The sequence below is a fragment of the Pezoporus occidentalis genome, unplaced genomic scaffold, assembly GCF_034315485.1.
Source record: "Pezoporus occidentalis ecotype Australia unplaced genomic scaffold, CSIRO_AGI_Poc_V1 ctg135, whole genome shotgun sequence".
In the NCBI taxonomy this organism is placed as follows: domain Eukaryota; kingdom Metazoa; phylum Chordata; class Aves; order Psittaciformes; family Psittacidae; genus Pezoporus; species Pezoporus occidentalis.
The window spans coordinates 3,793,119-3,820,649 of NW_026913157.1; the positions used below are offsets into that span (position 1 = coordinate 3,793,119).

At 46.8% G+C, this 27,531-nt stretch overlaps 1 protein-coding gene across 2 annotated transcripts in view; it reads left to right on the forward strand.

The window, feature by feature from the left end:
• GNAO1 (G protein subunit alpha o1) overlaps positions 1 to 27,531 on the forward strand; it is a 142,912-nt gene that overhangs the window by 76,847 nt on the left and 38,534 nt on the right. For both annotated transcript variants that reach the window (XM_062609226.1, XM_062609227.1), the window contains exon 4: positions 19,351 to 19,511. In XM_062609226.1, coding sequence (XP_062465210.1) covers positions 19,351 to 19,511 — 161 coding nt within the window. The remainder of the gene's footprint in view (positions 1 to 19,350; positions 19,512 to 27,531) is intronic.

Here is a 27,531-nt window from a genome sequence, read left to right on the forward strand (position 1 = left end):
ATCTCCGAAACACACATCAGGGTTGCTGGTTGTACACCTAAAAGACACTTTTGCAGGGTGTAAAGGTTTGTCCCATATAGCTAACTGGAGTATGAACCCAACTCGTTATGGACAGATAAACATCTGCCTAATGATGCCCTCCCAAAGATTGGAGTGACATCTTAAAATACAGCACTTGCACAGGCAATTCATATGCTTCTGCAATTTGCAGGTATAAAATAAAGCAAATTGATTTTAAACATTTGCTTGGGGAACAGATGAATCCATAAAGAGTACAGAGAGGTAGATATATACAGTTGCAGCATCAATTACATGACTGTAAACAATTTAGAAAGCCAAGCAGTTGCTGGTTTACAAGATTAGTAAGAAGGTGCAGTGCCAGTGCAGGGTCTCTCTTTGGGCCTTTTTCCTTCTCTGAGTTCTTGCACTACCCAGAAATACCTCTCTTAACAGGGTTGAAGAGGAGGATATGAGTGCTTTTGTGTAGTGATGACACAAAGGTGTTTAGAGAAGGTACTAAAGGACAGTTGAGATGTTTGAATTTGATAAGAGATGTTCACATTAGAGGAACACAAATCCTTCAGCAACTGTGAAGCTCTTTCCATTTGCACAGCACAGTCAATGTCTGGGCACAGAAGCTATCATTCCCTCAATTTTTTCCACCCCCACAACATCACTCCATCTTCCAGCATGACACCGAGAAGTAAGGAAAAGCACAGAAATGCCTTTTAACCTTCAGCCTCCATCAAATCAGAATTTTCTGATGCAGCGGACTAATGCATAATGCAGAAGCACTTAGCATGCTCCCACCTCTTCCTCCTGTGGAGGGGTTAATGAGTGAAACAAATTGTGTGGTGGCAGGGCTGGATTCCTTTGGAAAGCTCCTCTCCCAGAGCCTTTGGATTCATCTTTCTTAAATAAACACACTTCAGAAATCTTGTGGAGTGTAAATAAGTCAGGGCAGCAGCAAGAAAGCAATTGCTAGTGGATAATTTGTAGAGCCGCTTGCAGCTGGCCCATCCTGCTGGGGCCAGACCTGCTGGTTGGCAGTGCCCTGTTTATACCGATGATCTGGGCACATAAGGACCTTCACTTAAAGAGGTTTCCATGATCCCCACTCACATTTTCCCTCCTGCTTTTTGAGCTGTAATAGGAAAGGCACTGTTGATTGTGAGTACTTCAGACAATAACCTTCTGAATGATTTAGCAAAGCTGCTTCAATAACAGCTTCCTCTTGGTTGAAATACATTCATATTTGTGTAGGACAGAGGTTTTGGAATGCTATTAAATTTACATGGCAAGCTGGCAGAGCAGCCATCTTCATCTGATAAGGAGAAGGGTTCCTTCACAGCAGGAGGAAAATATTTATGAACACAGAAAAATCCTGCCCCTGTTCGTTACCCCAGGTGGGGGACAAGGACAGTTCACGTTAAAATGGTAAAACTGTTTAAATTGCGAGTCCATCAGGCTGGTGTAGTAGGGTAGGATGGAGAGCTTGGTGGTGTAGGTTATGTGTGGGATTTGTTTTTTTCACTTGACAAACCCCTAATGCTGGAGGGGATTTGTACAGCTTCTCACAGAAATGAAGAAGGATGAAGAGGAAGAAACCTTGCTGAGGTGCAGTGAGGATGGGTAGAGATACCACATCACACAAACTCTGCTTTGAGGATGGATGGGCAGGTGAAAGCAGCATGACTAAGGGTGAGAAGAGAATTAACACACCCACAGAAGAAGCAAAGCTTGGTTGAGCACACAAAGACTGGGCACAGAAGGGGACCATCACCCAACACCACAGACAGAAGGGTGCTTGCAGTGGCTTAAGAGTTTGTTATCACTGACCCAGCAATGTGCAAAGCTTGCAGATGGATTTTCAAGGCAAGACTCACCAGACCTACCTATCACCATAAACAGAAATCAGGTTGGCGCAACATTGCCCACTGTAAACCGTGAACCTATTCAGCTGAGACTCTAGAGGAAGGAGACAGACTCATCTCTTGGGACTTCAGAAAAGTGTTAGCTACAGATGCAGCCAGATAATTCCTAGCCCAGCCAGAGAGCAGAAGAGCCTTGTGTGTAGCTGAAGAATGAGCCAAAGCACAGGCCAAGTTGGGATCAGCTTATGCAAGGACAGATTCCTCAGAAATCTGCCAGGGACTAAGAAGCACATTTCAGAAGGGATACAGGGCCATGAAGCACACAGCATCCTTTCCCAGCTCAGGGCTGCCTTACTTTTCCCTTCAGTGTGAGTGGCCCCATGCTGGCTGAAGAGATGGAATCCCAAGCAGCTAAACATCATGACCTTTGAAGAGCCCGTGACACTTCTTTGTGAGAGCAGAGAGGCATTTACAGCAGCACTGTGGCTGACCTCCAATGTGTGCAGATTACTTTTTGCCTCATTAAATATTCTTTGCAGTGTCCATGAGCTCTAAAAATGCCAAAAGTGCTGGAGCAGCTCCAGCTGAAACAGATAACTTGGTATTATTTATTTGGAGAAGCAACATTTTCATCTCCTATCCTAAACTGTTGCAGGTGCTAACTGGGCTGTTCAATAGCCCCTGCATTTAACCACGGTGTCAGCTGCCTCCCAGCCATTGGCACAGCAGTGGCTCCAGGGTAAATAAGCAGTTTGCACCAATTTAGAAGCACCACAGAAACCTCCCATCTCTTTATCAAACTCACTGGGCTGTAGGTGGCAAATAACTTCACCAATTCCCAAATGGCCTCAAAATGCAGCGGCTGCAAAGAGGCAAATTAGTCATTTTATGCTCTAAATACTTAATGTCAGTGCTAAAAATGAAGAGATGGAAGAATGTCCTGGAGAAGTGGATCTGGAGGCAGCCAAAAACAAGCCCCATCCTCATCTGGTATAAATCGATGCAGAGCAGCAGCGCAGCGATGCTGGTTTACACCCGCTGCATCACTGACTGAGCAGCGTTACCGAAGAACAACCCATACGAGGCTTGAAATATTTTTACTGACAACCAACAGTCATTTCTGACCAAGCAGAATTTGAAATGGAGGCAAAAAAGATGACTTCAAACATGCTGCCCGCTGACAGGCTGAGGGAGGTGAAAGGAACAGTGTGAGGCTTTTCTCCTTGGTGGAAAATAGGGAGGGGAGAGATAGGAAGCTGGCATTGCAGAAAGGAGCTGAACAACAAATCAAGACCTAACAAGCACAGGCCATGGTGTGCCTTGAGAGGGATCAGTGTGACAGCTTTCTGATATGGGCTGAGGCAGCATTAATGTGGACCGGGAGCAGTGGAGCCCATGGCTCTCACCCTGGGATGGGCACAGGAGCTGCTTAAAGCTGACCAGTCCTAGTATTGTATCCACAGGCTTTGAGCTGGGAATGGAGCCTGGCACCCCATCTGTTTCACTCATTTGATTAGCTCCTTTTGCTTTGGCAGCTGAAAGGCCTCTTGGCAGCACCGGGGCTTCACATCTTGTTGAGCTGAATAAGAGGGAGCAGGGTTTTGGCAGGGACAAAAGAACATAACCACTGCTCCATCAATGGCCTCATTATGGAATGCTGTGGCTCTCAAGGAGTGGCAAAGAGTGATGCAGAGCTTTCTTCTGGTAGGCAAACATGGGTTGGAAATGCATTTCCAGCTTGACCTATTAATCTGAAGATACCAGCTCAAAGGGAGGTTGAAAGCTTGACAGCCTTTATCTGTGGAGGAGATGTGAGTGCATATTGTCTGTCCCTGGGATGAGGGTCTAGAAGCCAGCCTTTGTGTATGCATGCCAAGAGCAGGCAGATTGAGCTAAGCCATCTGAAGCAGGAGGGTGGCACAGAAAATTAAGGGGCATGCAGGTTTTTAGGAAGTGGTTGAAATTCCCCAGCCTGCTCAACAGGTGTTCAGCACCTCATCGTGTTAGGACCAAGGACCATGTAACAGCTGTATTGTCTCCTATTCATGCCTCTTGAAAAGCTAAAACAACATGAGAAATCAGCCAGAAAGTACTCTGAATAGGTAGCTGGTCACCCAGCTGGCTGTGTTTCAGAGCTCTTAATTCATTCTATAAATTTATTATAGTATAAGTCAATACTATTTATTCATTCAAGCATAGTAACAAGACTGTTCATATAGATACCATTTAATGACCTGAGCAGATACATTGTTAAAGACATCTAGGTGAGAATTTTTAACAAGCCTGTAATAATGTATGCTGCAAAGTCTATTTTCTCTAGTGTCATGTCCAAGCGGGGGGATTTTCAGAAGCATTCACTGTTCCCAGTTGTTAACAATCTACTGCCAAGCCCAGAGTCAATCAGGTTAGGTCAATACCAAGTGATCTGGAAAAGCCCAACCCTTGTTTTAATACTATGAATTATTTTGAGAGCCAGTTTTACAAAGGGTGGCACAAACCACACAGTGTATGTCATGTTGAAGTGAGGCTGAGTGCTTTGAAAGCAGTCCAGGTGTACCTGCAAGTAAGAACTTGATGTGATCTGAGGGAATCATTTGACGCAGAAGTGAAGGTCAGTCACGTAAGGTTAAAGTTACAGGAGTGGAAGATGACCCAGGAACACTGCAAACGAGTTTAGGGCTGAAAGTTATCAAGCGTAAAATATGCTTGGGTGGGTACTTGTAAGAAGGAAGAACTGGGCCAGGAGGATAAAATGGCTCTAGTGGTTTTGATGCAAATGTCCCAAGTCCTGCGCTCTCCTGATCCTTAAAACCAAGTCTCGTCCATGCTGGTCCATCCCCAAGCCCCAGTTGTCCAAGCTTGCCCCCACTAAGTGCCCCCTTGGAAGAGTGGGAGCAGAGTGACACGTCAGCCTGGTCGTTCCCAGCTCTTCCAACAGCCATGCCTCCCTGCCCTGAGCTCTGCAGCTGGTGCCCACGGGCGGCCTGCCTATTCCCCCTGGCAGCATCCTTCCACGAGGCCAGGGAGGGTGACAAACTGGCACTGCCTGTTGCATGCCTGGTTGCAACTGGGCTGGAGGTGGGAAGATGTGGTGACAGCAGGCAGCCCTCCATCTCTGGGCAGGGTGATGGCAGCCAAATCCCAGCCTTGCTCCAGCAGGAAATTCCTCATTCTCTGGGGTTAAGCTAAATTAAAACCATTTCAAAAGGGGAGGAGTGAGAAGCAACCTCATCATCTCAAAACTTGCTCAGATAGAACTCTGCTTGGCATATCAATATGAATAATAAATAGCAGTTGTTCATCCATACAGATGGATTTGCTCTGCCCACAGCAGAGGGTGCAAAGAAAAAGTGTGAGAGGAGCATTTCCCACCAGCTCTCCATTTGCAAAGCTCTTGCTCACGTGGTATTGACTGAAAGAAGGTACAAAGGAAAGACATTAGTCAAATAAAATGTTTTTACATCAGGGACATCAATGGTTGAGTTGTTTATTATCTCAGAGAGTCTCTAAGGAAAAGGAGAGGAAGAGCATGAGCCCAAGGCTGGCTTAAGCCCAGTGTAGAGACCAGCACCAGCACACGCTGATGCCCTCTGTCCCTCCTGGCCACTCCAGGGAAATTTCTGGGCTTCCTCCTCCTTTCCCCCCCATGCCAAGAGCCCACTCCTGGTGTGGTGGGGCTCCAAGTCAGTTGTGTTGTCAAGGAGCTGGGAGCCAGCTCCATTGTAACTCCTGACCCAATATATGTCATGTTCCCAGGCCATCCATGCCACCTCCTGGGACATGTAGGAAAAGCTCCGGCAGCTTGCTTGGGATCATGATCGTAAGCTTTTAGGCATTCCCATGAGACAGGAGGGAAAGGAAAGGCAAGAGCAGGGTGTCTGCAGGCAAGCATCTCGGCTGGTGCTGGGGAGCTTCTCCCCTCTCAGGCAGATATCAATCCCATCAATTATCCTAAGGGCATTTTACTATGGCAGTCACTTACATAAGGGCAGCATGCACGTTCAATAGCACCACGGTGCAGTCACAGACCTGCCCTTTTCAAGGCTGGTGCTGTCAGACAGGGCTGTGGGTGCCACTGATAGGGCATGGAAGGTAGAAGAGGGGTCTGTGTTCTCCCCATGTTTGAAGCCTCAGGTCCACTAATCTGGGAAACGACCAGCTCAAAAGGCTGTAAGAGCAAATGTGCTTTTGCAGCTATAGTGATTCTGCAGCTTGGATTGCACACATATCCATGTACTGCGTAGCCCTGGAAACCATAAAAATGGGTGAAAACATGTTTCTTTCCTAATGGGAAGAGACGGAGGGATGCTCCAGTGCTCTGGCACCTCCCATCTCACTGCCCTGGGCTGTGGAGAGGACGCAGCTCAAGCAGGGGTGGGAACCTGGGTGGTTAAAATCAGCCCTGGCTGAACAGCTCCTGGGACCCAGGAAGGCTCTGCCTCAGACAATGGATTATTTTTAAATAGATGGAATCTTCAAATACATCAAAAAAGGGGGGTAAAGAAAAGAATAGCCAATTTGTGCGAGCTCCCCTGCTCCCATTAAGTCGGTGAGGTGGTGCTGTGCATTTCAATGGGGGCAGGACTGTGCTTCTCATGAGATAAATTGCACCCTGTCCCTTTTCATGCTCTGTGCAGCTAGTCCTGGCTTGCTCAGCTTTGCTCTTTCCTGGCCCCCCTACGAACACTCCTCCCTCCCTGATATACTGCCCAGCACATTTTTTTGTTGTCGTTGTCACTGAGCTATTCATTTTCCATAGGCTGCCTTCATTCCCCTGGCCTTTTGCAGCTAGGAGACAAGATGTTGCCTTGGAAACAAAGCCCCTTAGATGTTTGGAGTCTCTGGGATTGCTCTGTCTGCCCCCGAGTACTTTTAGGTTATTTTTATTAACCACACAAAGATGCAGCAAGCTCAAGGCCAAGGCAGAAAGTACCCTGGGAGTTGGAGGCAAGGTGAGGGTCTTACTGGCATTATTCACTCCACTGGGTACATGGGTTTTGCAATACACCGTGGGCTGAATGTCTGTGAGAGAAACAGCATCTCCAGAGAGTGCTGCGCGTGCAGGGCTGGGGCTGGATGCAGGCAGAGCTGCAGGAGCATGGGGAGAGAAAGCAGAAGGAAGAGAGAAGGGAAAGAAAAGAGGAACTAAGAATGGCAGGCATGTGGGATTGTTGGCATTTCTGACTTTCCAAACAAGCAGCAGTGCTACCGGGGAGACCACCACTCTACTGCTGAGGTGGCTATAGGCCTGCTCTGCTTATTTAAAGGAAACCAGATTTCCAGACCTGTCAGACAACTGCAAAAGTTTCTGCTCAAAGTTTTACTGACCTGGACAGTTCCCTGTGCTGCAGGGCAAGTCAGGGGCTTTGCTCCCAGCCAGACTGCCAGAGCATGCCAGCTCCTGCCCAAATCTGTCTGTGGGAGAGGTCTGATCCCTTCTACAGGGGGGCTTTGGGGGCCAGTGAGAGGCTGTACTGTTCCCATTTCCCCTTATCCAGAGTCATCACTGCCAAAGTGACACTGCCAAATCCTGATCCCTCCATGGAGAACATTTTGGAGTAGGTTTTTACTCCTTCTGCAAAGATGTAAAAAAAAGAAAACAAAAGCTGATTAAAAGACGCTCCCTAATCCCATGCTGGTACTTGAATTATTTACAAACCAGCAAAAGCATTCCTGAAATAAGTGAATATATATTATTTTCCAAAAAATAATCAGAACAGTATTAAGTGTAAGTATTATGTCTCATGTCAACACAGTCCTCTGCTCTGCACAACCATGAGACAGGGCTTCCAGCTGTAGCAAGTGAATGACTTGCAAAGCCAGGGAGGCACAAAGAGAGGGGAAGCAGGGAGGGGAAGGAAGGAGAGCACCACAGTAGGATGGACCTGGGAGACAGTGGGTGAGGACTGTCAGCAGCACACACAGAGGTGAACACCACCAGGTCGCAGCCACGGAGAGCTTCAGCCATGTTGTTCAACCAGGTGCTTAACATGCTGCAGCTCTTTAAGTTCTTGTCTACAGACAGGTGCTGATGCCATCCCCATCAGTCTGTGGGGCTCCAGGAGCTCTGCAATGGTAGCAAAATGTTTTCAGGGGGGACCCATTCTATATTGCTCATCTATATCATGTAGGATTACACCAAGTGAGCAATTTCACTCTTTAATGGCATTTGCCATCATAGCTGAGCCTCACAGATGCCCAGGCTACCAAGATGCTCACAGACTTTCTTCTCCCTTCTGGTGCATTCTCAGGGGAGCTAGGAAGTCTGCCTCATCCTCAAAAGTGTCATAAATGCTGGATGCTTTTTTCCTATTGTTTCTGTTTTTCCTTGTCAATGCTATGTGATGCCATGGTTACAGATACATAGGAGTAATCCAGCCACAGTAGGTTATGGTCTTTTTGGTTTTGACATTCTTTGATACTATATTTGTGCCAGAAAATTAAATAATACATACACACAAGAGTGTCAGAGATTTCTTCTAGGCCCCGAGCCTCTTTCTCTTTATCTTTGTTAAGCCATTATATTTTCCGCCATCCACTTATTTTATAGACTATCATGTCATCTGAGGCTGCACCTGAGCTCCCTTTTATCCATTCTCTCTGAAAAGAGCAGTTAATAAAAGAAATTTCCTGTTAATAGCCCCAGTAACAGCTTCCTCTGGAATGGCAATGCCCACACCGAACCCATAAGATTCTGGTCCTTCCCCTTCCTCTTCTCTCACTTTATATTTCTTCCTCCTCCCACCCTTTCCCTACCAAAGGGTTGGGGAACTTTCTTGACACTCTTGTAAGGAAAACACAGGGCAGCTTTTTCCTTGCAGGAACCTGAATTAATGCATAAGCAAATCTGTTAGTGTGTGAAGTTCCTCAGCTCCAGTAAGGAAGAACTTCGTGGAGGTTAGTCTCTGTGATCCCCCCTGATCAAAGGAATTGCTCCTCAGAGCCTGTTACAAGCACCCACATCTCAGTTTTGCTGGAGATATATTCACACAGGAGAGATTTAGCTATAAACTTGCCTTCCATCTACTCTAAACTCTGGGGCTCCTTGTAGGCAGCCACAGACACCTCAACCAGACATTTCTCAACCTCAGCCCCTTCAGATGCAGCTTCTACTTGCAGCAGGACCACAGCCAAATGCTCTTCCACCCCCACATCATCATAATCCTGGTCATTACTACAGAGGAAGACTCACCGGCAGCTGGGAATTAAGAGGGACAGAAGCTAAACAAGGGTTGTAGTAGTAAGAAGTCATGGGCAAGATTCTGCTAACAAGCCACTCTATAAGTCATGTCTTGTTTCAGCCCATCCCCTTCATGGTGTTAATATGATGCCTCTTGAGAGCTGGTTGTGTGCAGCCAGAGACCAAAAACCAAGAAGTTATCGAACAATGCAAGCAAAGGCAGTAAGCATATGGGTTACACAGGCAGCTTTCTTGGATGTCTGCATTGGGAACTGCTGCCCATGACAATCCTGAAATGATCACAGTTTTGCACACTTTGATGTGCACACTTCCATCGTCTCCTGTCATAGAGGTTCCCTAGAAAATGGTGATGTGCAACAGAGAAAGCTGTGTAAAACAAAGTACTTGAATCTTTTCTGAGGCCCCTCTTCCCAGAGTGCTCCTTCTTCAAACAAATAAAGGAAACTTGATTAAGTTTGCGGAAGAAATCCAGTTCCCAAAGTGCCTTCACTGCCTGGCACGATGCCCCGTTAGTTAATATATAGCCAATTACAGGGGCAGCTCTTAAACCACAGTGCCAGCATGGCCTCTTGCCCTAAGGGCCTGTATCCTGGCCATGTAGGTGTCAGAATTATGTACCTTGCTTTGCTCCTGTGAAGTCCAAATCAAACCCAAGGAAAACCTGTTTGTCTGTGCTCAGCAGTGGTCAGTCATGTAAGACATAGGGTGAAAGAGTAAGGACTGAAAACCAAAACACTGGAAGCGGTGAGAATCCAAATTAAAACAGAAAATAAGCAGTTAATCATAGAATCTGAGACTGGTTTGAGTTGGAAGGGACCTTAAAGCTCATCCAGTTCCAACCACCTGGCACAGGCAGGGACACCTTCCACTAGAGGAGGTTGCTCCAAGCCTTGTCCAACCTGGCCTTGGACACTGCCAGAGATGGGGCAGCCACAGCTTCTCTGGGCAACCTGTGCCAGGGCCTCAGCACCCTCACAGGGAAGAACTTCTGCCTTATATCTAACCTAAATCTCTCCTCTGTCAGTTTAAAGCCATTCCTCCTTGTCCTGTCCCTACAGGCCCTTGTTAAAAGCCCTTCTCCAGATTTCTTGTTAGCCCCTTTAGTCATGGGAAGCTGCTCTAAGTTCTCCCCGCAGCCTTCTCTTCTGCAGGCTGAAGGGCTCCTGATCATAATGTTCTTGTACTTATTACTAGACCCGGACAGAAATTTTTGATGAATTTGCTAAAAAAACAGAGTCTAAAAGAAACCAAAACCGTTTGTAAAATGCAGTCAAACGTGCAGATAGTCATGGCCAGGAGGAAAATTTGGAGAATTTTTCTAAAATATTTTGCATTCCTGAAAAGCCAGGGGTTTTGTTCATTTTTTCCAAATTTTCATTTGGAAACCAAATTTTTGCTTGAAAATTCACCTACATGTAAAGTAATATTTCTGAGCTCCCAAATAACTCGAAGAAACAAAAATACTTCTGCAGGACTCACGGGCAGTGCTTTGGCTGGATGGGAAACGAAATATAGGGTAAGATTTGAGGTCCGCAGAAGAATGCAGAGAACAGGCTGAATCTAAGCTGATTTTTCACAAGACCTGGTTTTTGTGTTCTTCCACCAAGGGGAAAATCCAGGATTATTTGTCTGCTGTGATACCTGCTGTCACATCAGCAATGCAAGAAGTAATTTGGACATAGCCAGTCAGGCAGAAGTCTTGGGCACAAACACCAAACCCACCGACTGCTGTTGGCTGTTTCAGTGGAGAGCAGTAAGAAATCCCTACCCAGATATCCCAATTATGGGTTACAAAGGAAGGGAGAGGAAACAGAGAACTGAAATGTAGCAGGATTGGGGTGGGCTGGGGAGATTTTTCTTTTTTACCTTGTCCTTTAAGTATATATCTTCAACACAGATCACAAGTGAAATAGCATAAAATTAAACAAGGCTCTTGCTGATTGAAATACTGTCACTTCCCTCAGGGGCAGATGACTGTAAACCACAGACTTAGTCCTTCGTTGTAGGGATCACTGGTAAATCTGCTAGATTAGTTCTAGAGTGGAGATTAGCATCCACCGTTCAGCATCAAGCTCTGAGCATTAAACTAATTACTGGGTTCCAGCACTGCACAGCTTCCCTGTGTGGAATCATCATATACAAGCAGCATTTAACCAGATGTAAAATAATCCAGCTTTGTCCTGGGAATACTCCCACCACAGGGGCTGGTTTCCCTTTCTGTTCCAAAGACAAAGCCTGTTTTCCCCTTTGTGACAGGGAAAGATTGGCACGAAACCGTGTCCCATCTGCCTGCCACCCTTGCACACTGGCTTGGAGGGATGTTGATGTGGAATGTCTTAAAAGACATTTGACGGGTGGAAGATGTGCAGTCTAGAGCTGTCAGGAATTCCCAGACTCAGATCAGGTTCGTAGAGAATCACCATCACTCCCACTCAGCTCATCCTCAGCCATCACTTTGAGATGAATAAAAGCCATTTGTTTCAGAGGCCCGGCACTGATGCATCTTCTCCACCCCCCACTATGCGATATCACGCAATTCCCTGCCACACAAACACTCCAGTGCCACTACATTTTATGGACTTTTACGCAGTGGAGAGGATCATACAGAGAAGAGAAGGGCAGGAAGCTGCAATGATTTTGTTCTCTCATCTTTCCGTGTTCCCAGCTCCTCCTCAGCACTGCAGCAGAGCACTTCCCTGTAGAGTGAAACCATGTGGCTAACATCCCCATCTGTGACTCTCTCCCTTGTCTCCTCCCTGGTGGGCAGCACTCTCTGTGCCTGCATGGCCTGGAAGTCACCATGATATTTGGACTTGCAGATCCCATACCCAGTTACAATCACCTCTTAGTGCTTGTAAAACAGAGGACCCATTAAAGCATCCTGCTGTCGGAGGGACACTGATGGAGTTTGCTCTTGGTGTCTCAGGGATGCCATCTTAAATTAGAAGTGACTGGGACAGACAGTGCCGTTTTCTCACCTTCCATTGCAGTTAGCGGGTGAGGACAATTTTGAAACCATTTAACACATGCTTTCTGGCTTTCCCGTCCTTCCTTGGAAAAATCAGGTCAGCTATCCACTGTGTTTGTCTCTGAGCTCCTCAGGGACAGAGGAGGACCCTACAATTTCCTAAAATTTGTTCAAGCAAATTTGGGATCCCTTTTGCATATTCTGTGCTAATGGATAGTGGGGTTTTCCATCTCTCTGGTGAATGCAGTGCTATTTCCTACACAACATAGGGCTGCAGGAGCTCTTACGATGGTGGCAGCTGTCTGGCAACCCACTAGCTTAGTCTAGTCTATGTATTATTGGGTCCCTGGATTGCCAGATAGTCAGTAGTCCAAGCAAACAGGGAATCTTATTGTACATGTATTGCAGGAGGGACAAAAAGTGTATACCCATATAAGACCCAGCAAATTTTATCAACTGCAGTGTCATACAGAAGTAGTACCGAACAGACAGTCATTGGCTTGCTTTTAAAGCCATAATAATCTTTAATATCAGTCCTGCTCAACATCTCCCCAAATGAGAATCAGCAGACAGGAAAAAACGGCTGTAATGAGGTTTCAGGATAGAGCTCCTAAACTGAGTACCAGACACACAATCAGAAGTTGTTTGGCCAAGGCAGTCAGAGGTGGTGGTGCCATCTTGGCTCCAAAAGGATATGGAAATCAGGGCTTTACTAATTGCTAGCCAGACAGCACAACCTCTGCACATCACCATGGCTGTTTCTCACTCAAAATAGCCTGTCTGCTGACAGGCAGACAGCAGCCTTGTGTGGTACCCAAGTACCTTTCTGTGAGCTGGACAGAAGATGGCTAGCATGACACTGGGGAAAGCCAGCCATCTCTAACTGAATTTGTTAGGCTTTCTCTAAAGGGATAGATTTGAATTAGCCAGTGGATAGTTTTTTACTCAGCACCTTCCAGGGTCTCTCAGCAAACCAAATGCTAAGCAGATGTGGGAGGCCTTAATAAAATGTTCTGAAGATAGATGGAAAAGTGGAGCAGGGAGAAGATTGTCCCTACTGCAATTCACAGCAGCTGCTTCATGCCAGACAGATATCCACAGATTGAGAGGTCAGCTCTGAAACACAGATGTGTGAGAGTGAGGAGGAGAGTCATACGTGCAGCTATTTATTCAGCATCTACAAAACTCCTATGGACTTGGAGCTGGGCCCTGGATGTCTCTGGAAGAGGTGTGTTCACCAGCCCTGCTTTGTTTCCAGAATTCATTCGGGCTTCAAATACTGTGAAAATAACTGACTTTAGCTGCAGTGCAGCCACACTTGAGCGGAGAAGCAAAGCCCACATTTCTGAGGTGTTCTGTAAGGAGGAGAAGGAGATTTTTGGTTAACAAGACACATTCTGCCCCCGTGTTATGGGACCTCGTTTCTCACTGAAGTAGCAGAGGCCATACTACTGTGCCCTGAGGTCAGGATCTGGGCCTGTCCCCCTCCAGGGGCATCCTTTGTGGGTGCTGTATGTTTTCAAGGCATCAGTTTGATTTCCCCCAGGTTTCTGACTGGTAATGGCCACAACTTTTTTCATGAGATTGCATCCTGACAACCTAGTACCATGCCTCTGATTTGTCCTGCACCACCAGCAAAATACACTGCTCATCTCTCCCCCCATGCATGGATTTTCTGAAATGTTCTGAGGTGCAGCTTTCAAGTACAATCAGCCACCAAAGGAAATCATCCCAGTGTTAACCTTTGCGACAGGCTGAGTGAGAAGTATGATTAATCAGAGCAAATAACAGAAAAAAGTTATATTTACTGGGATTTAGTTCACCAAAAGGAAAGGACAGTACAATATGACACAGGTCAGTGCTTCTGTGGGTGTCAGTCAGTGCAGCTCTATCGGGCTTAATAGATTTCTAGGACATAGCTTCAAATAAGGCTTTGCCTTTCCCTTAAATTCTCCCCTTCTGGAAAACCATTCCTTAGGCAACTTCAAAGGATCAGAGTAGGATTTACCCTGGGATGTCAGAGATGGGTACCTGAGTCCCACTGCAGTGCAACTCTACTGCAGCCAGGGCAGGAGCAGCTCTGTGGGTATCTCTGTGGGCACAGATCCTGGCTAGTGGTGAGAGGCAAATAATTAGGGGTGGTCGGTATCAGCATGAGGACAAAGAACTTGCTTTCAGAGACAAACACGACTGATGGTAATGTCAGGCTGCTGGGAAGAGCCCCTCTCCCTTCTAGCAAGGTAACAAATTAACTGGGCTGTGGTGCTGCTACAAGCGAAGTCACAAGTTTGCTTGCTGAGCACAGCCTGTGTGCTTGGTGACAGTGACATATGGGAGACAATTAAATAACTGCAGTTATGTCCAGGTTAGTGAGGAAACAGATCCCTTTATGAACTAGATTTATACCATGTGTCTGGCACAAACACAGACACAGAGCCCAGGCTGGAAAGGAGCCACACTGACTTCCCACTAAGTTTACAAGCTACCTGTTCACATATACCTTTGGATTTCACTGTCTTACAACCCCACCACCCTGCCCTGGCACTACAGAGCCCTCCCCATTCCCTGTTTGGCATGGAGGTTGTTCTTTAACACAGGATTATTTGGTCTTTAACTTGATGGCTAAAGTCTGGATGTATATTTTACCATCCCAGGGTTTCCAAGCTCAGCTCTTTCCCTCAGACAAGCCCAGCCCAGACAAGCCAGCTGTAATTCTCCCACGGTAGGTGGGCACATTCGGCATTCAGGAATGACACAGAGTTAAATAAATCCCACTCCTGACAGCAAGCAACCCAAAGGCAGTCAATTCTGGTGTGCATCCCCAGCAGCATGACCAGCAAGTCGAAGGAGGTGATCTTGCCCCTCTACTCTGCTCTTGTGAGACCCCACTTGGAGTATTGTGTGCAGTTCTGGTGTCCTCAACATAAAAAGGACATGGAACTGCTGGAACAAGTACAGAGGAGGCCACGAGGATGATCAGGGGCTGGAGCACCTCCCGTATGAAAACAGGCTGAGAAAGTTGGGGCTGTTCAGCCTGGAGAAGAGAAGGCTGCGTGGAGACCTCATAGCAGCCTTCCAGTATCTGAAGGGGCCTATAAGGATGCTGGGGAGGGACTCTTCATTAGGGACTGTAGTGACAGGACAAGGGGCAATGGGTTTATTAAACAGGGGAAGTTCAGGTTAGATAGAAGGAAGAGGTTCTTTACTGTGAGGATGGTGAGGCACTGGCACAGGTTGCCCAGAGAAGCTGTGGCTGCCCCATCGCTGGCAGTGTTCAAGGCCAGGTTGGACAGTGCTTGGAGCAACCTGGTCTAGTGGAAGGTGTCTCTGCCTATGGCAGGGAGTTTAGACTGGCTGAGCTTTGAAGTCCCTTCCAGCCCAAACCAGTATGGGATTCTGTGAATCAGCTTGGCATTAAGGTTTGTCCTGCTATGGAAAATGCAAGCCATTGGGAAATGGCAGCAGGATGCAGTGGAATCGCTGTGGGGATGGGCTGGGATACACCTACCAGTTAAGAACCAGCCTGAAGGAGATCAGCCCAACCCCATGTCCTCCTCTCAGCCAGCTTGTACCAAGGGCACGAGAGACAGAGCAGCTGGGGAAAGACAGAGGCAGTAATGGAGGAAGCAGCCTTGCACCATTCCATGGCTCCTTCCAGCAATCCCAGGGGCAGAGCACTGCCTATTTTCAGTTCCCAGGGTAGCTGAAATACCACCGTGATATTCATTAACGACAGGCCTGCTGGATGGGAGCTGCAAGGCCAGGCTGGGAGGCTGTTTGGTCTGGTTTGTTTTGCTTTATTTAATTGCTGGCTTGAGTACAGAGACAGAGCGTGGCAGGAGGCTCGGCTCCTCTCACCTCAGGAAAAGCAGGAGCACCAGACTCAGGGGAGGTGGGAAAGGAAAAGTCAATCAGGCAGTATTTAGAAATCTACCTGCTGAGCCCAGGGTGGGGCTGGAGATTTTAATGTCATTCCCAGCTTGAGATGCAGCCTGGAGAGTGAGAAAAGAAAGGGAGATCTTCTGTTCTTGAATCCTTAATTGCTCGTTAAATCATCTCACAAATGCCTGAACTCCTGGATGGCTCCATACTCCTTGACAGAGGGACTTCATCCTTGGCAGGGAGGGGGGGTGCTTTGAGAAATACTCACCTCACCTTCTTTTCTTGGGTCTTTAAAACTGAGAGTTCAATGGTTCAGTTTGCAGAATGAAACTTCAGACTGAAATATTTCTGTTGCCATTCAGCAGCAGCAATAAACTTCCCTTGCTCCAGCCTACCCTGCAGACAGCTGCCTGCACTGCAGGAGGGCAGCTCTGCCGTCCCCAGAAGGGATCTCGAGTGACTGCAGAGGAGCGTGTACCAAAATAACCCCCTGTCCTTCAAGCTCAGCCCCACTTCTGGCCCAAGCAGACCTGGTAACCACAGCCAGAGGTGCCTGTCCCTGGTCATTCCTTTTCTGCCCTGTCACTGCTGTTCATCCATGTCTTCTGCTCAAACGCTCTTGCTTCAGATTTTAAATCATGGGACTGCCACAAATCTCAGTAGTGGGAGTGGTGAGGCAGCTACTTCCCAGCACAGAAATGAGATGGCCGTGCTGTTCCTTCTCATGCTTTGCAGAAAGAAGCCTGCAGTTAAATCTGAAAAGCTTAGAAAAAGCCCACGCCCTGCCTGTAGCAGCTGGAGAGATTCAGATGTGCTTTGTGATCACAGACAGGTGGACAGATCTGTGATTTACACATATGAATAATCCCCCCAACAGTCAAGATAACATAAGAAAGACCTCCTCCCTACCTAGGTGAAGGCATGGATGCTTTTGTGCACCACCCATGCAGAAGAAACAGGGTCATGCCAGAGTGCAGTCCCAAGCGTACTGGCCATTAGCAGGTCATGTGTTATGTAGAGTCTGTGAAAAGAGCAGATTATCAGCTCCAGCAGAACAGGCAAACTGTACTGATGATTTATGAATATTCACTGAGCTCACAAAGCACTCCAGGGCAGAAAACAAGCTTTTGAAATTAACTGAACTCCTCAAGGTTCTTTGTTTGTCTTGACTTTGAGGTATGAGTCATCAACATTATTTCTCCAGAACAAGCAGAGTCTACAGAGGGCTGGGAGGAATCCTGGGCACCAAAAGTTAAGTATTTTGCAAGAAAGACTTTATGAACATGAAGTCTTCGAAGCATAGAGACTCCACCCCATTAAATTTTATGGAATGGTGTCTCCATACAACACAGACTTCTTCAGCCCATAAAGATGTTTAGGGGACTTGAGGCTCTTTCTCTGAGCATTGAAATTTCCACCAGCTTCAGTCTCCACCAATTTGGTGCTCTGTAACTTTTCAATAATTTCAATATTCAATAACAAAAGGCTGCAGATGAGTTTTGCTCCTATCCATGCAGGCCATGCCATACACTTCATTGTTCCCACCAATGCAATTAAATTAATGTGGTGCTATCCAACACTGGTGCTCTTCTAATTGCACCCATGAGCTAAGAAATAATCTGCTTGCTTTGCCCCAAAACCTGTAACACCTTGTCCCCAGTGCTCTAGCAGTACCCAGGGAGAGCAACCCATTCAGCAGTTGGGTTGTTCCTATCATAGCTGCCAACTCTGAGCAATAGCCAGGAGCAGCAGCAGCAGCACCTGGCAGTGCACAGGAACAGGACAGAGCCTGTTGTAGCCAGGAAGGTTGTAGGAGCTGCTCCCTAGCAGGCAGTGCATGGGCTCCCCAGGAGCTGCATGCTCAGCTGTGGGTGCCTTTTGCTGTGATGAAGAGGGGTTGTCTGTCCACGGGACAGTGACAGCAAAGCGTGGGAACTGCCTACTCTCCCCTTTCTGAGAAGACTTATACCTGTATTTGTCCAAGAATGGGTTCTATCTCAGACAAGAGAAAAGGTAATAAAACAAGGTGGTTGTCTTCACTGCTTTGCTGTAAGCGCACATAAGGAATAGCAGAATGGTTTGGGTTGGAAGGGTTCCACCCCCCTGCCACAACAGGCAGGAACACCTTCCACTAGAGCAGGTTGCTCCAAGCCCCGTCCAACCTGGCCTTGAACACTGCCAGGGATGGGGCAGCCACAGCTTCTCTGGGTAACCTGTGCCAGGGCCTCACCACCCTCACAGGGAAGAACTTCTGTCTAAGATCTCATCTCAATCTCTCCTCTGTTAGTTTAAAACCATTCCTCCTTTTCCTGTCTCTACAGGCCCTTGTCAAAAGCCCCTCTGCAGACTTCTAGTAAGCCCCCTTTAGGTATTTCTCTAAGGTCTCCCCTGAGCCTTCTTTTCTCCAGGCTGAACAAATCAGAACAAATAGATGCTCCACTTTTTCCATTAATTACAGCAGTAACAATTGGTTTTTTTCAGCTGGTAGAAATATGAGACTACTCCAACATATCCAAAGTCATGAGAGAAAAACTCTGCAGATTAGTCAACATCCCTGGGGCTCCTGAAGCCTGGGGGGTGTGGGATGTGAGAGATCCACTTACCACAAAGCAGGCAGAGGGGGACATGAATTTGGGTGCCTGTGCTTTGCAAACAAGGGAAGCATCAGCCATTGGGGACTATTACAGTAGGGATGAACTCAATGTTCCGAGTCTGTCTAGACGTTCCCATCCTAAATCTGAGACATCTTCCAGACCTGAGTTGTGTTAGGAAAAGCTGCCATTCCAGCAACTCACATATTTCTACCCAAAAAGATTCCATCTGCAAGCAGCCAGCTGGCCCAGCCCTCACTGCCATACTCCTTAACCATGGGAGATTCCTCTCCCTGTGAGTCATAAAGCAAGACAGCCAGCCAAGGTATTCAGTATTACCATGAATTAGCCCCTGTGGCAGGGGCTTAGAGCAAAGAACAAGAATTCAGGAAGAGCAATAAACCAGCATCTGAAATAATTTTTCTGGAGCATTTCTGATGTGCTTTGTGATACAAATGGCCCCTACTTCAGCAAAGTTAAACCAGGCATCACTGCACAATATGTGTCCCTTTGCTAACAATTTAAAATGTCCTTGTACATAGATGGCTTCCTTTCTTTTCCCAAGAAACTCCACACATCCACAGTGCCAACTGGTTTGACTGCTGAATAGAAGTATTTGTTGATGTGAGGTGGATTGCACAAATAATCTCTTTCCTTGTGGCTTTCTTGTTCCATCCTCCTTTTTTGCCTTCTGCTGGATCATATGGTATGGATCCTAAAGGCTGCAAAATGCAGCCTCTTTACTCCTCATGGTTTCATGAACTGTTTCTGAAATCTCTGGCTCCCAAATCTCCTTTAAGCATCTATGTGATCTCTCTTTTCCTTTCTCTGCAGGCTGATGCCAAGATGGTCTGCGATGTTGTAAGTCGGATGGAGGACACAGAGCCCTTCTCTCCGGAGCTGCTGTCAGCTATGATGAGACTCTGGGCAGACTCTGGGATCCAAGAATGCTTCAACCGGTCCCGCGAATATCAACTTAATGACTCGGCCCAATAGTGAGTATCTCTGTCCATAGTTTTTGGCGTTGAAATTGTAACTAAAATTAAGGACCTCATAGCAGTGGATCTGAACATGATTCTGCTTACAGACTGGGATGTGTGTTGCGTCACAGGCTGCAGCAAGGCAGAAAGGATCAGGCAGGACATTCAAGTCCCCTGTGGCCAGCCTGGGGTCAGGTCCATGACCTGAAGACCAGGTTCCCAAACTACTCCCAAACAGCTCAAAGTAGGTTTCTGTAAACACAGATCTAGTCAGCAGAGACAAACCAACTTGTGGACGTGGCTGGTGGCTTCTTCATTTGTCTGATACATAACAGAAGGGTAGGATTACCTGCTGTGTATAGTAGTACATCTCTTGGGTTTGCTTTTCTAATAGTCATACACTGTACTGGTAGGCAGCTGTCCTACCACCAGGGGTAAGAGATGGCTTTGCTTTTACAGTCTCATAGTGTTCTCATAATATAGTCAGTGGTATCTCTACCATTAGATATTTTCTAGTGTTGATTGTCTGAATCCATAACTTTGGTTCATCTCATCGTAAGGACAGAAAATCTACTTGTAAACGGCCGCTCTGGCTCTGAAGAAATGTTGAGTGCCTCCCCAGTTTCAGTTCAGAACCATTTCTAATGGTAATTCATCCAGTCTGTTTGCCTCCACCTAGGCAAGGAGGCTAAAGCCTTTCATTCCATAATTTCAACTGCAGCAGCTGTAGTAGTCAGGCAAAACATCACAAGGCCCTGTACTGTGTCTTGGGAGTAGTCACTAACATAGTTAAGTATGAGCATAAGGAACAAGCAAGCACAGAGAGATCATTTCCCCATTTATACCTTGGACTTTTTGGCAGTCAGGGAAATAGAGGCTTCCCCAGATGGTGGCAGGGGAGTGCTACATCCATGCTTTTGGCTTTCACATTACCCCATGTCAACAAGTTCACCAGCTGACTCACACACTTTGGGAGTTGTTATTGTGTGTTTCGATTGTCTGGCTTTGCTGTGCAGGGTTTTTCTGGGTACCTATCAAAACATGAACCCAAGCACCAGCATGGCTGATGGTTTTGTTCTGTGTGGTGGGCCTGATCATCCCCAGTCTGCACAAGCTTCTCCGGTCAAAGCTGGCAGGGCAGCTGGGGAGTGCAGGATTGTTTCTGCTCTTGTGGTGCTGCAGGAGAAGGAGGGTGATGACACATCTCTTGGCACTGACCAAAAACCAAATGGGAAACCTGCAGATATGTAGTTGGTGTCACAGCATCCCACCCAGCCATTTCTCATCAAAAGCAACTACATCTCAGTGCTGATCCTGACATTAATGCTGCCTTTTAATCACTAATAGGTGGACGTTTGTGTTTCATCTGTATTTCATTGCCTGTAATAGCAAACTTATCCTTATCTTACCAGCATTTTTTTTTTCCTCACAGAAGAAGGGTTTGATGGCATAAACATACCTTTAGAGATATAAATTATATAAAATGCCAGTCCTAATTGCATTACAACCTTGTGGAAAGTTCTTCAATTGTTTTAGAGCCAATTACTTTGAGGAAAGTGTTTTGATTTTCTTTCCATGTGAGATAGCAGTTGAAAATAATAAGCAGCGCCCTCCTAGTGTGACCAGCTGCTGGACAATTCATCAACAAGAGTTCTGAAACCACAAGCAGTTTCTAGACTTCAAACAAGGAGGCTCTGTGTTGTGGTATTCACAGCAATATCAGTGTGCAGTTGCAGCCCAGCAAAAGAAATCCTCCTTGCAAGGGGAGGGCTGTACTGCCTCTCCTTCACTACGCTCTGAGTCATGCTGTGGCTGGACACCCCTTTTCTCTGGGCTAGGTCAGATGGTGAAGCTGAAGGTAACAAGTTCCTTCACATTTAGGCACCTGCTGGCATTTAGGTGCCTCTTGTGGTTCTGTGCCCAGAAGCAGAGATGCTGTCTCATGGCAGGGCAGTGTAACATGTCCTGCTGCACCTTGAGGCCTTGGTGCCATCACACCAGATGGTGATGCAAGTGAGAGCTCAGTTGGCATTTATTCACACCCGGTGGACTCCAGTGAAAAGAGGCATATTTTTCATTTAATCCTTCAATGCTTTGAGGTCGTTTTTCTTCTGCATGAGTGAAAGATTTGGGACATTTTTCTATGTTTCCTTCTTCACCCCTGCTGCCACTTCCCCCCACCCCAGGAAAGGGCTTATCTTTATTGACACTGGTATGTGATTTAAAACACTAGCAACTGTAAAATATGTCTTCAGTTGGGGCTGAATTTAGGAAGCTGAATCTGAAGTTCCCCAAAATCTGCAAAACTGGACTAGCATCATTCTTACTTCAGGCTTCGCTTGGTGTTAAGCCATAGAGTTTGGTGTTTTGCTGGCTGGAGGGAAGCTTGCTGCAGGAGACGGATATCACACTCCAGGGCTGCTCAGTACATGTCACAAAGCCCAGAAGCACCAAGTGACCATGTCCTGTCATTGCCAGCATAGGTGGGACCTTCAGGAGTGATTCAGGCACTTCATCCCAGAAACCACACACTGACTGCTTTTCAGAACCCACTCCACTGCCTGGCTATTTCTAAGGAACCACCATTTGGGCTTCTCTGAGTCAGTGCTGCTGCTGTCCCACATTGCTCTTTCAGTGCTTTACCTTGAGGTTTTATTAATGGCTCAAACAACAGGCCTGTTACAGCCCTTGGGAGACCAAGTCACAGCCTGCCAGAGCTAGCAGCACAGCTCATACTAGTCTAGCACTGATTTCACTGACAATAGATGCAATATTTTATATTAGCCTAAACAGGAAGTGAGTACTGGTGCTCCTATAAAAGATGGGCAGGAGTGCGTTGCTTTCTACTCTCCCATGCACACCTGCCTACTGATGTGGACTTCCTTGCAAAGCTTTGATTCTTTTAGGCTTTAAAGTCAGCCTGTCCTTAGCAAGGATTTCATAGCTACTGCAGAGGAACAGCAGAAAACAGCACTTTTGCAAAGAAAAAACATGGCTGAGGAAGGTGGGAGGTTTTGTAATGGGTCTCTTGTGTCTTGGACTGCAAAAAAGTAAAACCATAAGGACAGAAGGAGAAGGGAAGAGAGTAAGACGGAGCAGTTGGTTTCATCTTTTTTCATTACTGCATTTTTTAATCATTCCCTAAGGCAAATTTATGGGTGGGTTGGGTTCCACACTCCTAATCTCTTGATTATGTTTTTATTCCTACTTCGTCTCCTCTTTCTTGTCTCCATGCCTAGGAGCTATATCTACCTCTGATCATCAAAGACTCTGGGCACTGCTGATGTCTTTTTCTTCTTTAGCCAGTTTCTGTCTGTGGAATCACATCTGTGACCCACATTTTGCTTTCAAAATGAGCAAAATAGAGGTTTCCAGCTGGTTTCCTTAATCTCCTACTTTTGTTCAGATTTTAAAATTGTTTTGTACTTCCTGGCCTCGAGTTCCTAACTAGCCTGGTCAGTGAAGCATAGTGCATAGGGCAAATTTGAAATTAACCACATGGGGTTGGGGACCTGCTTTGAGCAGCCTCTAAACTTCAGGAAGGAGGGGAATGGAGCAGACACAGCATTCACACAAACACTGGTTTTCCATGTGCATATACAAACAGGAGCAGACCCTGTAAGATGTGTAGGCAGGGACAGTTTGCAAGTACACAGACACAAAAAAGCCAGACTCCATCTCAAGTTATTCTCCTGCTTCCAAGTACGCTGAAAGATCATTTGATAATACCAGGGCTGTGAAACTACCGTGAAAATGTAAAATATTTTTAGGCCTGCATTCAACCCATCCATCTTCACACATATCAGAGGTGTCGGGGCTAGGAAGCTTGTTGTCTTTGGCTCTCTCTGTAGGGAGTGAAGGGAGGGAGAGATGCCTCTGGAGAGGGATACAAACCTCACTGCTGAAGAAAAAGAGATGCAATTGCATCTGCTGCTTTACCATAGCTTATCACAGGCCTGACGTCTCAAGTCTGTGCCAAATACCAAGCCCAAACTGGACAACACTTTGGTCACTCCATCTTCCAGAACAGTTCTGGCAGTGCCTTATAGAAAAGCAGCACCAAACGCAGAATAAAATACCTCAGTGCCTTCTTTATTACCCTGTCTTGTGTGGGACTGTTTTCAGGTCTCTTCCTTGCAAAGGAATTGTTTTTGCATGACGGTGTCACTTCTCTACTGTTACTTATTGCATCCCACATGCCAACAACACACTTTGCATCAAGAAAGCAGTTAAGGAAGTAGAGGCAGATGCTGTTGTGATGTGGTGAGTGGCTTCCACAGTGAGCCCTGACAAGGCAGCATTGGAACACAGTGCCCAGAGAGGCTGTAAAATCTCTGTCCTTGGAAATACTCCACACTGAGCCACCTGAGCTAACTTACAAACTGAATTTAACTCTGAAGCTGACCCTGCTTTGAACAGGGTATTGGTCCAGAGGAACTCCGGAGGTCCAATCCAGTCACTTTTGAGTTTGTCTTTGCTTTTTTAACCCTTGCTTTCTCTCATGACACTATGTTTAAAAGAGAGGTCTTCAGGGTTGGCTGCAGTCCCTGTTCCTAGCCATGCAGGACCATGCAGCTCTGTGATAATAGACCACAAAACTTGCAGGACATGGGCATTATGAATGACTGGCAGGACATGGTCCGTTTTAATGAGCTGCAATTGTTGCTAGCTCTCTCAGACTGAAGAAAGAAAAATTATAGGTCAAGGTTTTGCATTAATATTACTGTCAGGTACATAGATTCCATTTTCTTATCGCAGCTTCTGCCTTAGAATATGGTTTTCTGCGAGCCTGTCCTACTTGTGCCTGTCACTGCACTCCCTTGCATTTAATTGGAAGGAGTAGCAGCAGAAATGGAACAATCCAATTAATTGGGATAACTTGCATTGTACTGTTTATTGAACAGCCCACCATTGTGTTTTGGAGCCCAATTGCCCATAAAGCAGAAAGGGAAAGTGCATCAATAAATACATTTGTCGATACATTTGTCTGAATTTATGGTTTAACTTACCCCTGTAAGTAAATATGCCCAGCAGCTTTGAATAATTGAGTTCATCCTATGATAAGCAAAACAAAACAGCTCATAAAGGCCAGAGCTGGTTGACTGGAATTGCCAGCATTCCTCAGTTCCCACAGATCAGATGCAAACATATTTCCAGGGAAGAGCAGCTCAGCAATGTCTGCTGGTGCCAGGTCTGGTGTAGAGCTGCTTCTGGTAAGTGCAAGGTGGGGGAGACAGGAGCAGACATCAGCTTGTTACTGTCTAGCAGGGTTGAGCTTGGTACAGGTCCCAGGCTTTCTTAACCTCAGAAATTAACGAACTGCTGTCGTTACATGGCTACTCCTAGGGCAGTGTGTGAGATGGAGGAAGGGCACAAGAGGAAAGATGTCTTTGAAGTCAGCTGGTTGTTTTCCAGCATCTTGCCCTCAATATTCATCCACCTGGAGACCCAATTTCACCAAAACTGGGTGCAGTGTCTCCAGGGACTACCTGTTAGCCTAAAGCAGGGCAGAGACTACATCACATGATCTTGAAGGTGGGTGTTGAGCAATGCTCACCTTCCCATCCCACCAAACACTGCCAGGAGAACTTGAGGACTGAGCCTCCTCACCAGAAAACTCACAAGCAGAGGGAGCAGAGGTCTGTAGGACTCCATCATAAGACATTGCTGCTTGTTATAATGCCCATCCCACTTGGTCCCTCTCACACACTGGCACAGAGGAGACTGCCATCAGACCTGCTCTTTCCTATTAAAGCTTAGTCCCAGAGGTAGGCTTTTCCCTTTACCCTTCCGAGCCACACATGCAAGTCATCAAGGAAAGGGAAAAAAAACATATTTCCTATCTGGAGCTCATGCAAACTCTAGAGGAAATGAAGGAGAGGGAAAAGCACGAGGTCCTGTCCTTTGTGAGCACCTGGTTTCTGAAGGAGTAAATCCCCTCTTGGTCAGTGTGAAGGTATCTGAGATGTTGTTACCCACCCCCCCCCCCCCCACTTCTGCCATGGAAAGCTTTAAATCAGAGCTTTAAGTGAGAGCTTGTGGCAGTACCGAACAATGTGGAAATATCCAGGAAAGCATTCACAAGCTGAACCAGAGCGTCAGTTGCTTGCTGCTTTTCCATCTGAAATAACAATTCTGCAGCCAGCTCCACTAAAACTCAGCAGTTTAGATATGGCTCTTGCAGGCAAAACTGGAGGTATGGTATTGCTTTCCCCCTCCTAATCCTTTTTTATGCCCCAAAATTCTAAGGTCAGTCTGAAGAGACCCAAGAGATACAGACTGCACTGCAGGGGGGAGCAGAGAAGTTATGTAGTTCAGTCCTTGTGGACAAAGACATAGCAGTGCCTGCTACATCTTTGCTATTCTTCATTGTTGTGTCATATTGTAACGTTGTTGTCTTTGGTCTGGCAATCACTAAAATCTGACACCTTGACTAAATAAGTTGCTATTTAATGACCCATGATACCAGTCAGGGCTATCCTATTTTTTTGGCAAAGGTCCCATCAAAAAGGGCAGGAGCCAGTTCATGGTGCCTGGAGAAAGGGACACTGCCAGAATTTGGGAACAATCCCTTTTTTTTTTCTCATGTTGTTTAGAGCAGCCAACACCACTGATAAACACATCACAGGGCATTCACCCCCAAAGAAACCTGCTGAACTACAGTCTTGAACCCTGGATAATCTGTTTTCATTGCCGACTGACAGATTCCTGCCTTGCAGAAAGCTGTGGATGACAGATTTGATACAGAAAGATTTGACTTTTTTTGGCTATTTGTGTATTTTTAGGCTGAAATGTCCTTACGAAATCAGCTGGAGCTGGCAAGCTGCCGCCAAGGCTTGGAGCTGAGGTTGTTTTGTTCCATTCAGTTTCTTTTCTCACTGCTTACCCCTACTGCTGCCCACAGTCCCCCTCTCCCATCAGCTCTGCCCTTCAGCAAGCAGCACTCATGTCCTGCAGCTCACCCATCACTATGGTCTCCCACCTTTCACCCCAGCCTCCTTCCCACACTCAGGGATGGCAGTGCAGGGATGTGGCTCTAGAGCCAGCGAGTTCAGGATCTCCTGGGAAGCTGCAGCTCCAGCTTCTCCTCTCCTGCAGAGACAGGGAGCCAAAGCGTCCCTCTCCCTTCATGCACCTTGCAGTGCCACATGTCCCCAGCTCCACTGTCACAGCCTGCCCTGCAAGGGCAGCACTCACAGAGGAGAGGGCGGGAGATGGGCTGTCTCCTACCAGTGAGGCTCTCAGGGCGTCCTACTGCTGTTTCAAGCTCCTTAGGGAATCAGGTAGCTCTAGCAAGGCAGATGTCCCTCTGTGTGGGTAATTCCTGCATTATGCCAGCTAGCCTGCATCCAGCTCATCTCTCACCAGGGGCTTTGAGCCCTGTGCCCCTACAGCACATGTGGCTGCTCTCAGCTTCATGATTCCACAGGCTGTCAGAAGACCATCGTGCCACAGCTCTTCACACACCTGGTATCAGGTCTGGCACCATCTGTGATGCTGGGAGGCAAGTGTGCTGGTGGCACGTGGTTTCCTGACGTATTTGCTGTCTGTTTGAAATCCTTAAATGGCAAAGAGTGGCAGGAACATGGGAATTTATAGAATTACAGAATTACAGAATGGTTTGGGTTGGAAAGGACCTTAAGATCATCCAGTTCCAACCACCTCACACTAGACTATGTCCATCAAAACTCTGTCCAGCCTACCCTTGAACACTGCCAGGGAAGGAGCATTTACCACTTCTTTGGGCAATCCATTCCAGTGCCTCACCACCCTCACAGTAAAGAACTCATTACAGCATCAAAGAACTTCTTATAGAATTCTTACAGAATTTCTTTGTAGCTGGGGTCCAGGATGGAGTAAGCCAACTTCTGTATGGGTCACGAGGCACTCGTGGCCATGGTGTGATAGGAAGATGCTGTCCATCTGTCGTCTGCCCTCTCCCCTTCCTCCTCCTGGGTCCTATACCAGAAATCACCCCGGTTCAAAAGGAGAAGCTGCAGAGGACTTTGCTGCAGTCCAGAGTGCACACAACAGC